Genomic DNA, 12,606 nt, shown 5'->3' with positions numbered 1-12,606 from the left:
GACTAATAGTGTACTAAATGTAGTCTCCATTGACTTGCCTGCACAGTCTGGGTCTTTGGCACATTGAGTAATTCTGTAATATCTGAATCAGTTTGTAAAATCTGCAAAACCCCCAGATTTCATTTTTAACGGATGAGTGAGCACATGTGACTCTCCCTTGTGGTTTTGTAAGGTCGAATGTTGATTTATTTCCTTCTTGTTTTCTTTTGCATAGTGATTGTGTCTCATCCATCAGCTAGATGCTTAAGCATGTCCTCCTGAGTTACTCTATCACTTCCTGTCTGCCTGGCAAGAAGCTATGAGATCGGATCTCTAAGCAGTTGCTTGCTTTTAGTTTGTTGTGCTTTTATAATGGTGCATATGGTCAGGCAAACTAATCATGTTAGTAAAAGATGACATTTAATCAAAATGGATCATATTAACTTCCATAATCCATGTTCAGGCTTATAAAGCATAGTTTTTTTTACTGTCAAACTAAACTAATCAACTTTTCTACATCTGAAACAGTTTTACTTTTGATGTAAGTCCATGCAGGTGGAGAAAATTTAAAATTAATAGGGATTCAAAATATTGATTTTGCAGTGAATGGGTGCCGTAAGAATTATAGTCCAGACAGACAACATTAATATATAGTTAAAAACCTTTTTTAAGTGGAAAAACTGTGTTTGTATTTGTAAGGTGTTTTAACTAATGATTTGTTTATTACAAACACAGCTTTTCTCTTCACAAGATGTTTTCTGATGGAGTTGTGATTTGGATTATTGTGATGTTTTTATCAGATGTTTAGATTCTTTTCTGACGGCACCCATCCACTGCAGAAGATCCATGGTAAGAAAGTGCTGTAATGCTAAATTTCCCCAAATCTGTTCTACTCCCCTGTATCTTAGATGGCTTGAGGGTGAGTGCTTTATAACAAATCTTCATTTTATGGCTGTACTATTTCTTAAAATTTAGATTTTTAATTTAAGTGTTTTGTTATTAATTTAAAACAGTTTATAATTGTAATATATTGACCATTTGTTGGTTATCGGACAATAAGTAATGACACGCCCAACTAGAATTTTAATATTTGGTATATGCATCCCTAAATATTAAATAATAATTTTGGTTTCGAACTAAACATCTTGTTTAACTTGAAAATGTTACATTATTGAAGTTAAATGTTGCAAATGTTGTTTGTCATTAACATACGGTGGCATTTCAAACTCACTGTTTACTTTCTCCCCTCTCCACATTTTATGCAGACACACCACCCAAACAATTCAAAATGCTATTTTTTTTCTTATGTCACAGTTAATAAGAAGCAGTGAATGTATCAGAATAGGGTTATAAGAGCAATGACTGAGCCAGGAGTCTATTACATTCAAGAGCAGCAGACCCTCTCCAGCACCTTGGAGTGTTTTTTCCCCTCTGTTTGAAGTGTGTGCGTATTACCTTCATATATCCAGCTGGATTAGCATAGACCTCGTCATCGCTGCAGTGCAGTGGCCCGTAGAGTAAAGTCGATCTGTGTTCCTCATGCACATGGAAAACGCACCAAGACAAATGCACAAATGTAATTTCATCACACTTTTCACTAGGAGCTAATTTAAAAAAATGCATCAAAACAAAGTCAGATCTCTGATTGCATACCATACTCTTCATCACTTTTATCAAATAAATGATGCAGACGAGGCTCTACAACCTTAACTCTATGCCTGACTTTCTAAAGTTGATGTGGGGGCCTTACAGAGCATCTGCTATCTTGTGGAATTTGATGCAACTGCTGCCACAGCTTTTCTTCGTCCTTTCACCTTTGTGAGAGAACAACAATAAGTCAAGATCTGCTGTGGGCCACCATGTCCTTAAGAGACATCTGGCCTCCCAGAGGATCCAGAGAAGCTGTTTCTTTCAATGCTAATAAAGGGTACAAACTTGAAAGAAAAGCAAATGTATCTGTTTAGGTCAAGTGAGAATAAGGTCGTTTTAGGACTGTGGAGTTAGTCCACGTCTATGTGGCTCAGATGTTCCCCAAGTAGTGCGACCTACTGGATAAAGCTTAAAGAGTTAGTACACCCATAAATGAAAACTCTGCCATCATTTACTCACCTTAATATAATTATGAAACTGTTGTTGCTTAACTCTCCTGTGGAACACAAAAGAAGATATTTTGAAGTGTTTTTATCCATTGGAACCAGTTGACCTCTACTTTGTGGACATGTTTTAATATTTTTTTGCATTTTGGGGTGAGGGTTCATGTCTGTTTTCCCATTGGTTGCTTCTGAAACCATTGACTGTGTAGAAATTGCTTAGTAGACTTACTAGGCTAACTGATGGATTGTTAAGTGTCTCGACTCTGAATCATTCAATCAATGTTTAGGGCTCTTTACGCACTTCCCAGCTTTTATGAGGAGACTGCAATCTATCTTGTTTGTTGACCTAGTTGTTGATCTGAAAAATCACAATGTAATTTCACAATTCATAAGGGCGTCATACATATATTAATTTTTTTCCCCTTCAGGTCATGGTAAAAGCATTGCAGAACTGCTTGTGCCAGGTACAAACTGAACGTGGTACATAACAAGAGCATGTCCTTTTTTGGGTTTGGGAAGCAGCCTGAAAAGAAGACCATAAAATAAAACCAGGCAAGATATTAAAGGGTTAGTTCACCCAGATAACAAATTTATGTAGTTAATAACTTACCCTCATATTGTTTCAAACCCATGAGACCTCCGTTTATCTTCGGAACACAGTTTAAGATATTTTAGATTTAGTCCGAGAGCTCTCAGTCCCTCCATTGAAGCTGTGTGTAATTTGGATTTTGCTGTCAGTTGATGTTTAAAAATGTTGAATATCACACATACAATAACTTAGTCACATTATAATGTGGAAGTCTATTTCCGCTACATAAGAAAAAAAAAATAATGCTTTAATTAACATAAAAAGTCATAATCATGACATGAAATGAGAAAAAATCTATGATATAAAAACAATTATCGTAAGTTATAATTGAGTTTAGATACGTCATAATTAGAGTATAAAAAATTCTATATTTATGACTTTTTAATCTATATTTTCACTGTCATAATTTCAACAGTTTGCCTAATGATTTTAACATTTTGTCGTATAATTACAATTTGAGTTTTTGTTTTTTACGCATCTGTAGACATTATTGTTGAGTATCCACAAACTATTTATTTACTCCTTTACTTACTTATTTACTATTATTAGTTTGTTTATTCGTCTTTTATGTGAGTGCATCAGTGCATCATTTGCTTTAACTCTGTTTGTATGTATATGCATGTTTTTTTTTTTTTGAGCTTTCAACAGCTGTGTGTGTGTGTGTGTGTTGGTATTTAACTGGTGGTGTCTCCAGAGTGCTGATGAAGATAATTACTGTTGAGTCTCAGGGGAGATCAGACACCTGCCGTCCCCCTCTCACCAGCACTCGCGCCCCTGACGCCCACCTCCTGCTTCGGATGCACCTCTACCTCTCTTTGCCCTTGAGTGAACTAATAACCTGTACAGCTACAAAGTGGGCTCCCGCTAAATTTAGCGAGAAGGGGGAAAAGGAAACAATTACCACTAAGATTTGCAAAGAGGTTGCCAAGGAGCTCTTTTAGCACTTTCACAGTCCGGTTAATCAAGCGGAGCCGGAACTAGGAATGCCGATAACACCTGACAGGCAGAAACACAAAAATATAACTGTTAGGCATATATCATCACCTCAGATCAAGACTTATGTTGATATTTTTAAACTTCCATTTAGAGGTTCATACACCTGACACCTGCTATCTGATGCTGGTTTTGCTTTCCTGGTTGCTGGTTTGGATGACTGGATGACAGGGTCGTGAATCTGAGGATGGTTTAGGAGGCATCTTTTGGTGGTTGCTTTTTTTTTATGCCCAATTAGAAAATTCTAGAAATTTGTGGCCGCCTTAAATATTTGGGCATTTTGATTGGCTGTCAAAGTTGTTATTGTTTATCAGTAGGGATGTAATGATTCACTCAAATCACAATTCGATTAGATTCACTTTTATTTATTTATTATTATTTTTTTTACAAACTGAGATTTATGACAAATTATAAATTAGATGTGTCATTTTATTATTGATTGGACAAAATGCTGTACGTTTTCTTTGTACTATTATAACACTTGCATATTATTGCAGTTTTGTCGGTTTTGATCAGTGGTGGACGAAGTACACAAATCAAGTACTTGAGTAAAAGTACAGATACGTATAGTAAAATATTACTCCAGTAAAAGTAAAAGTACTCAATTTATTATGTACTTAAGTAAAAAAGTACTGAAAGATATATGTTTGCAATTGTATATAGGCTACTTAATTTAATTTTATATTAGCACATATATTTTTTTATAATCCTACTGCTCAAAATACTTGTTTTTTTCCCCAAGTATTACCACTATGGAGTCAAGATATATTTTTGTTGTGAATATGGACTACGTTGACGAGAGTAATGTTCACAGTGTGAAGCTTACACTGTGATTAACCCGAGCAGAGTTGACCATCTGATTTTCACCAGTAAGAAAAAAGTATTTTGAAGTTTGTTAGCGTTTGTTTAAAGTTTGTTAGCGTTTGTTAGGTTCATTTGAATCAGTGAGTGGTCGACTCCAGAACAGCTGCAATAGGATAATTCTAATTCGTAAACTAATCATTTGGTGCGATTTGCGATCCGATTTAAAAGTTTATTTTGAAAAGACTCAGTTCGTTCATGATGAATCAGACACCGCTTCTGCGTCTCAGAGCACGTGATATATTAGAGGGAGTAACGATATGTTTTATGAAATGTAGTGAAGTTAAAAGTACGATCTTATGCTTTGGAATGTAGTGAAGTAAAAGTAAACGTTACTCAAAATAAAACTACTCCAGTAAAGTACAGATACTTGAAAAATTTACTTAAGTACAGTAATGAAGTAAAGCTACTCCGTTACTGTCCACCACTGGTTTTGATGGCTTCTATTGTCTTCTTATGTTTAAGTGTGAGTTGTTTGCTCCATTAAATGAATCTTCCCACTAATGCTATTATATTGTTCATTCAGACTGATTTGTGATCGCAAATCACGCATGACATGAGGCGGGAAACAGCTTGGTTTATTAGCTTAACATAATGCTAAAAGGTTACATGCTTCATAATTAAAAAAAACACTTTTTTATTGAATGCATAGTATCGCTAATTCAGTTTTCAAGTTTCAAGTTATTTGTGTTTCCCCTCACATGTTTTCTTTTTCTCCTGAAAGAACAATCCACCCTTCTAGGATTGTCTCGCTCTTCGTCTCGCATATCTCTTTATTAATATTTGTTTTGGGAAGTTTATTCATGTAAAGCACACTTTATGTTTATTGCCTGATGCACTGAAGCATAATCTGTTGAGAAAAGAGCACTTATTTCCCATATGAATTAATAAAAATCTATGAACCGTAAGCCCATTGTGCCCAAGACAGTCAGAAAATAAACCCTCCTATGTGAAATCTAAATAAAAACCTTCAGCTGTGTGGCTGACTGAAGGTAAATGTTGTTCTGGAGTCTGTCCGTGCACGCATGTTGCAGAGTATCAGAACTTTTAAGGTTATCGGCAACTTTATATATATAAGTACTAAAACACATGGCATGCTTAGTTTGATGTTTGAGGCAGCTTTATTAGCTAGTGTTCTTCCTTTGAACCTTTCATAAGTAGCTATGATAACAACAGCTAGCTTGAACAACAGGGAGCTGTTTTCAGTATTAAATATGACAGTATCCACCCCCATACAGAGGTAAAAATATACATCGAATGTTACACCACGGCCATTAGGAATGACCCTCAGAGAGCTCAGCAGATGCTAACCATGAAAATAATACCTTTCTGTGTTTAATAGCTGACAATGGTATTGTGTACTTAATAGGTGCTATGCTGATTGTTGATGCCTTGTATATTTATATATAGCACCTAAGCATAGATAATAAATTCAATAATTGTTTTTCATTGTTAATATGTGAGATATAGTAAAGTATGTCAACCAAGATTAACAGTAATTAGTCAGTGATTAAATATTTAAATTAAATTGTTATTAGTTAATATAAAATGTCAATTATGTTAAGTTAAATATAAATATGTACATAATGTATATAAAAATATGTATATACAATAATTATGTATAACTGTAGCCTACAGTATATATTGTTATATGTCATGCATGTATAATTATTTATTATATATGTAAGTTAAATATTATGCATGTATGTTTATAGATTAGATAGATAGATAGATTCTGTTCCAAATGGCACACTTCATGTGGACTTGACATCTCGAGCTCTTTGCTTACACACATTTGTTGAATCCACAAGATGATGGAGTGTCCATATTGTCATTTAAGACTTGAAAGTGTGCTCTTAAGTGTCCCCTATGGACTTCATGGACTTGAATGAGCAAAGGCCACATGGACTGTACTTTTCCAAGGCAGGCAATTCTGAGTGTACACATTTCTAGACAGAAGTGATTAGTTGGAAAATTGGTTCCACATTATCCTTATAATCTGAAGTCTATTACAGATGTCATATTCTGAGCTTAGTGAGAGAGTGAACATTTATTGCACAACGCATACTATGTCAGGAAATTGTTATTGCAATATTAAAGTTTTGGCTAAATTTACCAACCGAATCCTTTCGTGATCGGTTTTCTCTCATGAGAAATGTGCTGTGAGGACCAAATTCAATGATATGATGAATCATATTTTATTTAATTCTCTGTAGCCAAGCACAGTCAAAACACAGACATAGAGAAGGACATTGCCAAGAATGAGAATAGTGCATCATCTGACTCTCATCAAAGAGCAAATGATAAAGTTAGTGAGAAGATTGGAGACATACAAACTTTTCTTTGTTGTACTATCTGTTTCTGGCTCTCTGGTTCTGTTCCAATTGGCGCACTTTATGTGGACTTGAAGTCTTGTGCTCTTTGCTCATACACACATTTGTGAAATCCACAAGGCAATGAAGTGTCCAGATTGTCATTGTAGACTAAAAAGTGTGCTTTTAAGCGCATGTGGACTTGTACTTTTCCATGCTGGCAATTCTGAGTGTAGAATGCACTGCTAAAAGTGTACACTACAACTGTGTAAATTTTTGAGTAAATATTTTGGCACTGCAAACTTTTAGGGTCTTTAATTCCACATCAGTTGAATCATTTAATACAAGTCTTATAGTATGTCCCCATAATATACACTTCTACATGTGTATATACACTTCTTTAGTATTGAATTTTGAGTGTATACTTCTACAGTATACAAACTTGCAATCTATAATCGAGTGCATTTCTTTTTTATGTATATATGTATTTCATTGAATGTCACCATACTGGGCACAGTTCAGTTCTGCATCAAATGCGCCTCATTATGTGTGCACTTCGGTAGTATGCACTTCTGAGTATACACTTCCACAGTGCTCTTCCACAGCCTGCCAACTTTGGTGGTCGCACTCATTATTCTCCATGGAGACGCGTAGACACTCAATTAGCAGAAGCCATAGAGAGTTGTTCAAAAGCATGACTTAATAAGGTGCTTAACTTCATTTAGTACTGTGCTGCTCTGATAACCTGTTTCACTCTTATTCTATAGTGGTGAATAATAGGAAAATGTCTATTTAATGAGTGTCTTATGGGTTGTTAACTATCACATTCAATGCTCATCAAATGACGTGATCATGAATGTGTGTGAATATTAGCCTTGTGAAGAGCTGCAACGATTTGAATCTTAGCCTGAATGCAAGGCAAGACGTGAATGGTCTTGAAATCACGTTTTTACAGTTGATGTCTGTTGTGAAATGACTTCAGAGAGCTGCCTGAAAAAATGAATCCAACTCATTGTGTATTCATGGTAGGTAGGACATAACAGTATGACGGCATGTCAGACGGTCATGACACTAGAGATGCGTCAATGTGACAATTGAAATGTGGTCTAGTCTCCGAACTGTCACTTACATAATGATATATGATATATTTCTTCTAATTAAAGTTACAAAAGTGATTTAGTCAAGACCAGTGGGAGATTTTCTCTCTTTTTTTGTTGATTAACATGAATGACAGACAGCAGGAATATTAAACTGCTGTCCCATTAAGAGCTTCCCAGATCCAATATGCTGTTACAAGTTTTCTTTCTCAGCTGTTTGCTTTCCCTCAAGACCTAAACTACTGTGTTTACAAGGAACCTTGCAAAAAACGGGCATTTTGACGCATGCAAATGTGTGTATTTAACCGTTCAAGGCCTATGAAGCTGCAAAAATTACTCCTGCACTCTATGAGCACTGTCTTCATGTGCGTGAGCATATAGCAAAACGAGATCTCTTTTTCGCTGCTGATTGTCAAATCACTTGTTTTTAAACCGCAATGCTTAAAAACATGTTTTCATGACCACGCAGCACAGCAACGTTGCGTGAGCATATATCTGTGATAAAGACGATAGTCCAGAATCTCTACCGGATGACAAATTGACAAATATACACAGTTGCGCAATATTTTTGCAAAAGCTTTTCTCTGTTGAACCTTCATACATTTGCTTCCTGGCTACAGACTGGAGCAGGCATGAGAGAGGTTCATATCATATACCGTATCTTTCGGACTATAAGTCGCAACTGAGCATAAGTCGCATCAGTCCAAAAATACGTAATGATGAGGAAAAAAACATATATAAGTCGCACTGGACTATAAGTCGCATTTATTTAGAACCAAGAACCAAGAGAAAACATTACCGTCTACAGCCGCGAGAGGGCGCTCTATGTCTTCAGTGTAGACTACAGGAGTAGCATAGCATAGCACTGAGCGCCCTCTTGTGGCTGTAGACGGTAATGTTTTCTTTTGGTCCATTTCTCTTAGTTCATTACTCTTGGTTCATGGCAAATTATTTTTGATAAATAAGTCGCACCTGACTATAAGTCGCAGGACCAGCCAAACTATGAAAAAAAAGTGTGACTTATAGTCCGGAAAATACGGTATTTGATTGATGACATTTATTAAGTAAACCGTTTTGTTTTTATCTTTATGTTTTTAGTTAGCAAGGGTAAGTCCCAGAAGATGGCTGAACCTGCAGGAGTACCAGAGCAAGAAGCTGATGCAGGACAGCGGCGTGACAGTCCAGCGCTTCTTTGTGGCTGACACTGCCTCTGAAGCCCTGGAGGCTGCCAAGAGACTCAGTAAGTGTCCTTCTCGTTTTAAACTGCTCGCTGTTAAGTGTTTAAATGCTTTGACGTTGTTTTCAAGTCGATCTAATAGCTTTAAGAGTCGACAGTGTGCTTACATGAATAACACTTCATTGATAGCATGCTAATGAGGTGATGTTTAGTTGTTAACTCGATTGGAGCTTGTATGGTGAGATCTGGCCTCCCACGCAGCAAGCTGGGCCATGAGGGATAGTATTAGCCAATGAGAACGAAGCACATAAATTGCGCTGATGTTTTTGCTTTTATTCTGGTGGACATGCCTTCAAGGGTCAACAGGACTGAAGATCGTCTCTTATTTCTTCTGCTTCTCTTATGTTTACATGGGTTGCTGCTCCTTCACTGTTTTTATCCATGCTGGCTCATTCTTGTTGGACTAATGTCTGTTAGTGCCTGTTTTCAAACCTCATTCGGTTTCATATGTGTGAGAGACTATGGATGTTTTTCAGAGGCTCACAGCTGTAATCTTCTTATCTTACTCTACAGAACAGGCTTTAGCGTTCCATTCCAAGCTCTTCCGCCTTACTGAATGTGACTAAATATTTACTTTCAGATGGGGTTTGTTGTTCATTTGAGTTTGATTCTGCTGTCCAGGTGCTTTCGAGATGGCATTTCCAGTCCAGCACATTGAGTGTTTTAGCCTGGTTCCTGTGGGATAGGGCAGGGCCTGCGCCTGGGCCCGGGCGACATGTACAAGGCGACCAAGCGAGACATGAAGGATTTCAGTGACTGCGATAGTTCAGTGAGCTGTTCCCCAGTGCAGAGATGCCACACACTTGGGCCCACTTACCCATGCGGCAATTCAGCTGACAGCTCAATTCGAGTTCTGCGGTTTGCTGTGCCTCAACCACAGAAAACAATGCTTTAAAAGAAGTAATGTTATTTATTTATTTATTTTGTTGTTTTCAATTCACTAAAATGTTAAAAAAAAAATCCATAGTTCCTGTTTTGGCTTGTTTACCATCGACGTTTTTTTTAAATATATTTTTATATTTAAAATATTTTATTATATTAAATTAATTGTATTTATATACAGATCTAATATATATATGTGGAGTAGAATTTATTTTTATTTTGAATTAACTTTTATTTTTATATTTTATAATTTAATTTTTTTATTTGAATTCAGTTTATTTTTTTATTTTTTTATTTTTTTTACTTAGCCTTCTTTTTAGTTTTTTTTTTTTTATACTAGTACATCAACTTTAACTTTATTTTGTTATTTGCCAAGGTAGCATTTCAAATTGAATTTGTTTCCTTTAAAAACAAAAATCTTACGTTTTTCATCTAATCACATTTGTGTTGTTCCACAACCCGTTTGGCTATATTTTACCTTTTAAACACAAAACTAAATGTCTAGCAGAATGTTAAACCTGCTTTCTTTCATAAAATGATATTACAATGGGGACCAAAAGTTGTCAAGCACAACAAAATATAGTTAAAGTAGTCCACATGTATGTATTCATTTAGCTGACGCTTTTTTTATCCAAAGCGACTTACAATTGCTATATATGTCAGAGGTCGTACGCCTCTGGAGCAACTAGGGGTTAAGTGTCTTGCTCAGGGACACATTGGTGTCTCACAGTGGATTCGAACCTGGGTCTCTCACACCAATGGCATGTGTATTATCCACTGCGCCAGCACCACCCCATATGACTCATTCACCGCATCCCAAAGCAGCCTGGACATGCTACTAAACATCTTATTTTGAGGAAACAATGATTGGAATTTCAAATTTTGTGTAACCTATCCCTTAAAAACAGTAGGAAGAATTCATTATACTAGCTTCTGTGGAAGAATGATGGAATAATACCGTTTCATCCAAGTGACAAGTGACTGGGCTTGGTGAGTGGTGAGATTCTTTGTTGACGTTCTTGCTTTGTTTGTTGACTGACTGCAGGCCGTGGTACTAATGATCCCACACCTGTCTCTAAAGTTGGGCCTGTGTTTGGCACAGAGGCAGGGGGGCTGCCCATTTTAAATAACCCCCTGTGCCGTTAAGTAATCTGACTGTCACAGAGGCAAGTCTGAAGCTGCCTTCATCAGTTACCAACCGTCACTCGATAATGCAGCTCTGCTTGCTGCCAAAACACACACATGTGCACATTAACACACACACGGTGCGACAGAAGATGAAAGATAAAGTGAGTGGAAAGAGGGTGAGAAAGATATAGCAGGAGGAGATAGAGAGAGACTGAGAGCGGGGTCACACAGCATAGCTAAAATATGCCTCCGCTGACTTCTGATTGGACGATAAGGTGGGAACTTTTTGCTGCCGAATTGAGACGGAGCAATAAATCAAAGTGAGAACGGTTGCACAGCTCAACCATAGAAAGACTCTCTCAGACTATCTCCACCATGCTCTTGTCCTATTTAAGAGGGAGAGATCTGCTCAAGATTGAAGGGTTGGGGAATTGGAGCGGTTCCTCATTTTTAGCTGGAAAACGAGCAGATACCTGTAATCAAAAGTGAATCCGCCTTCTTATAGGTAAAAATAAATACGCAGAATCACACTGGTATAACCCCTTTTCACAGAACACCATCTTCTGACATGAAAGGAAAATAAATGTTAATCATTACTTTCGCCGCCTTTCCATCCTGGTACTCACAAACAGATATTTCTCAGCCAATGAGAACGCGGAATCATATTGGCCTGTTTTGTTTTCGCCGCAGGTCCTGTTGACAGATGCATCTGCTGGGTAAATGTTGATGGATTTGTCCGCTAGAATAGGCCTATTCCAGAATGGTTTTCTCACTGTCGGCATTATTCAGACCCAAGCTGAAACATGGAGAAAGGTTTATTCGTAGACAGACTTTTGTTCAACAAAACCAAGCAAATGTTTTCTTTCCTTGCATTAACTTTTCTTTTCTTGCTTGTTTTAAATGACAGGGAGCGTTAGATTGACAATTAACAGGAGAGGGTTGTATTAATACATTTGACAGAGGTATGAATATTCAAAGTAAACAGCAATGGTTTATGCATGGCAGTCAAATCTCATGTGTCCTTATTAGAGAGGCAGCGACTTTCATATGTCAACCTACAGCAGTATGGTGAATTACCCTGACATTCAACAACCCTGAGAAGAGAGGCAGAGGTATATGGCATAATGCAGAGTGCTTTCACATATATAGCTTGATTTGACTAGTTAAGGCTGCTTTGGACTAAAAGGTTTTGATTGTAGCCTTATAGGAAAATTTAATGAAGGTGACATAAGTTACTTTCAAGCTATTCATTTAGCTGAGGTTTTGCCACTAATTGTATTTTCTTAACAGCTTTTTACATCATCTGGAGTGAGGCCATTATCAATCAAGACCACTGCTTTTGATCTTAGTATGGAAATTATTAACATCATAAAACGAAAGCTCAAGGTTGTTGCACCTATGCTCCATTTTCTATCAGCACACTATTGCATGCAGA

The 12,606-nt window shown here is 36.8% G+C and overlaps 1 protein-coding gene across 1 annotated transcript in view; it reads left to right on the top strand.

The window, feature by feature from the left end:
• The window catches only part of LOC113111022 (succinate--CoA ligase [GDP-forming] subunit beta, mitochondrial-like), a 44,789-nt gene that overhangs the window by 8,360 nt on the left and 23,823 nt on the right, over positions 1-12,606 (top strand). The window contains exon 2 of the mRNA XM_026275393.1: positions 9,023-9,164. Within this exon, the coding sequence (XP_026131178.1) occupies positions 9,023-9,164 (142 nt within the window). The remainder of the gene's footprint in view (positions 1-9,022; positions 9,165-12,606) is intronic.

Source organism: Carassius auratus, chromosome 11 (assembly GCF_003368295.1).
Source record: "Carassius auratus strain Wakin chromosome 11, ASM336829v1, whole genome shotgun sequence".
Lineage (NCBI taxonomy): Eukaryota > Metazoa > Chordata > Actinopteri > Cypriniformes > Cyprinidae > Carassius > Carassius auratus.
Note: the sequence above shows the minus strand (reverse complement) of the source record. Positions and strands in the feature narration are given on the sequence as shown.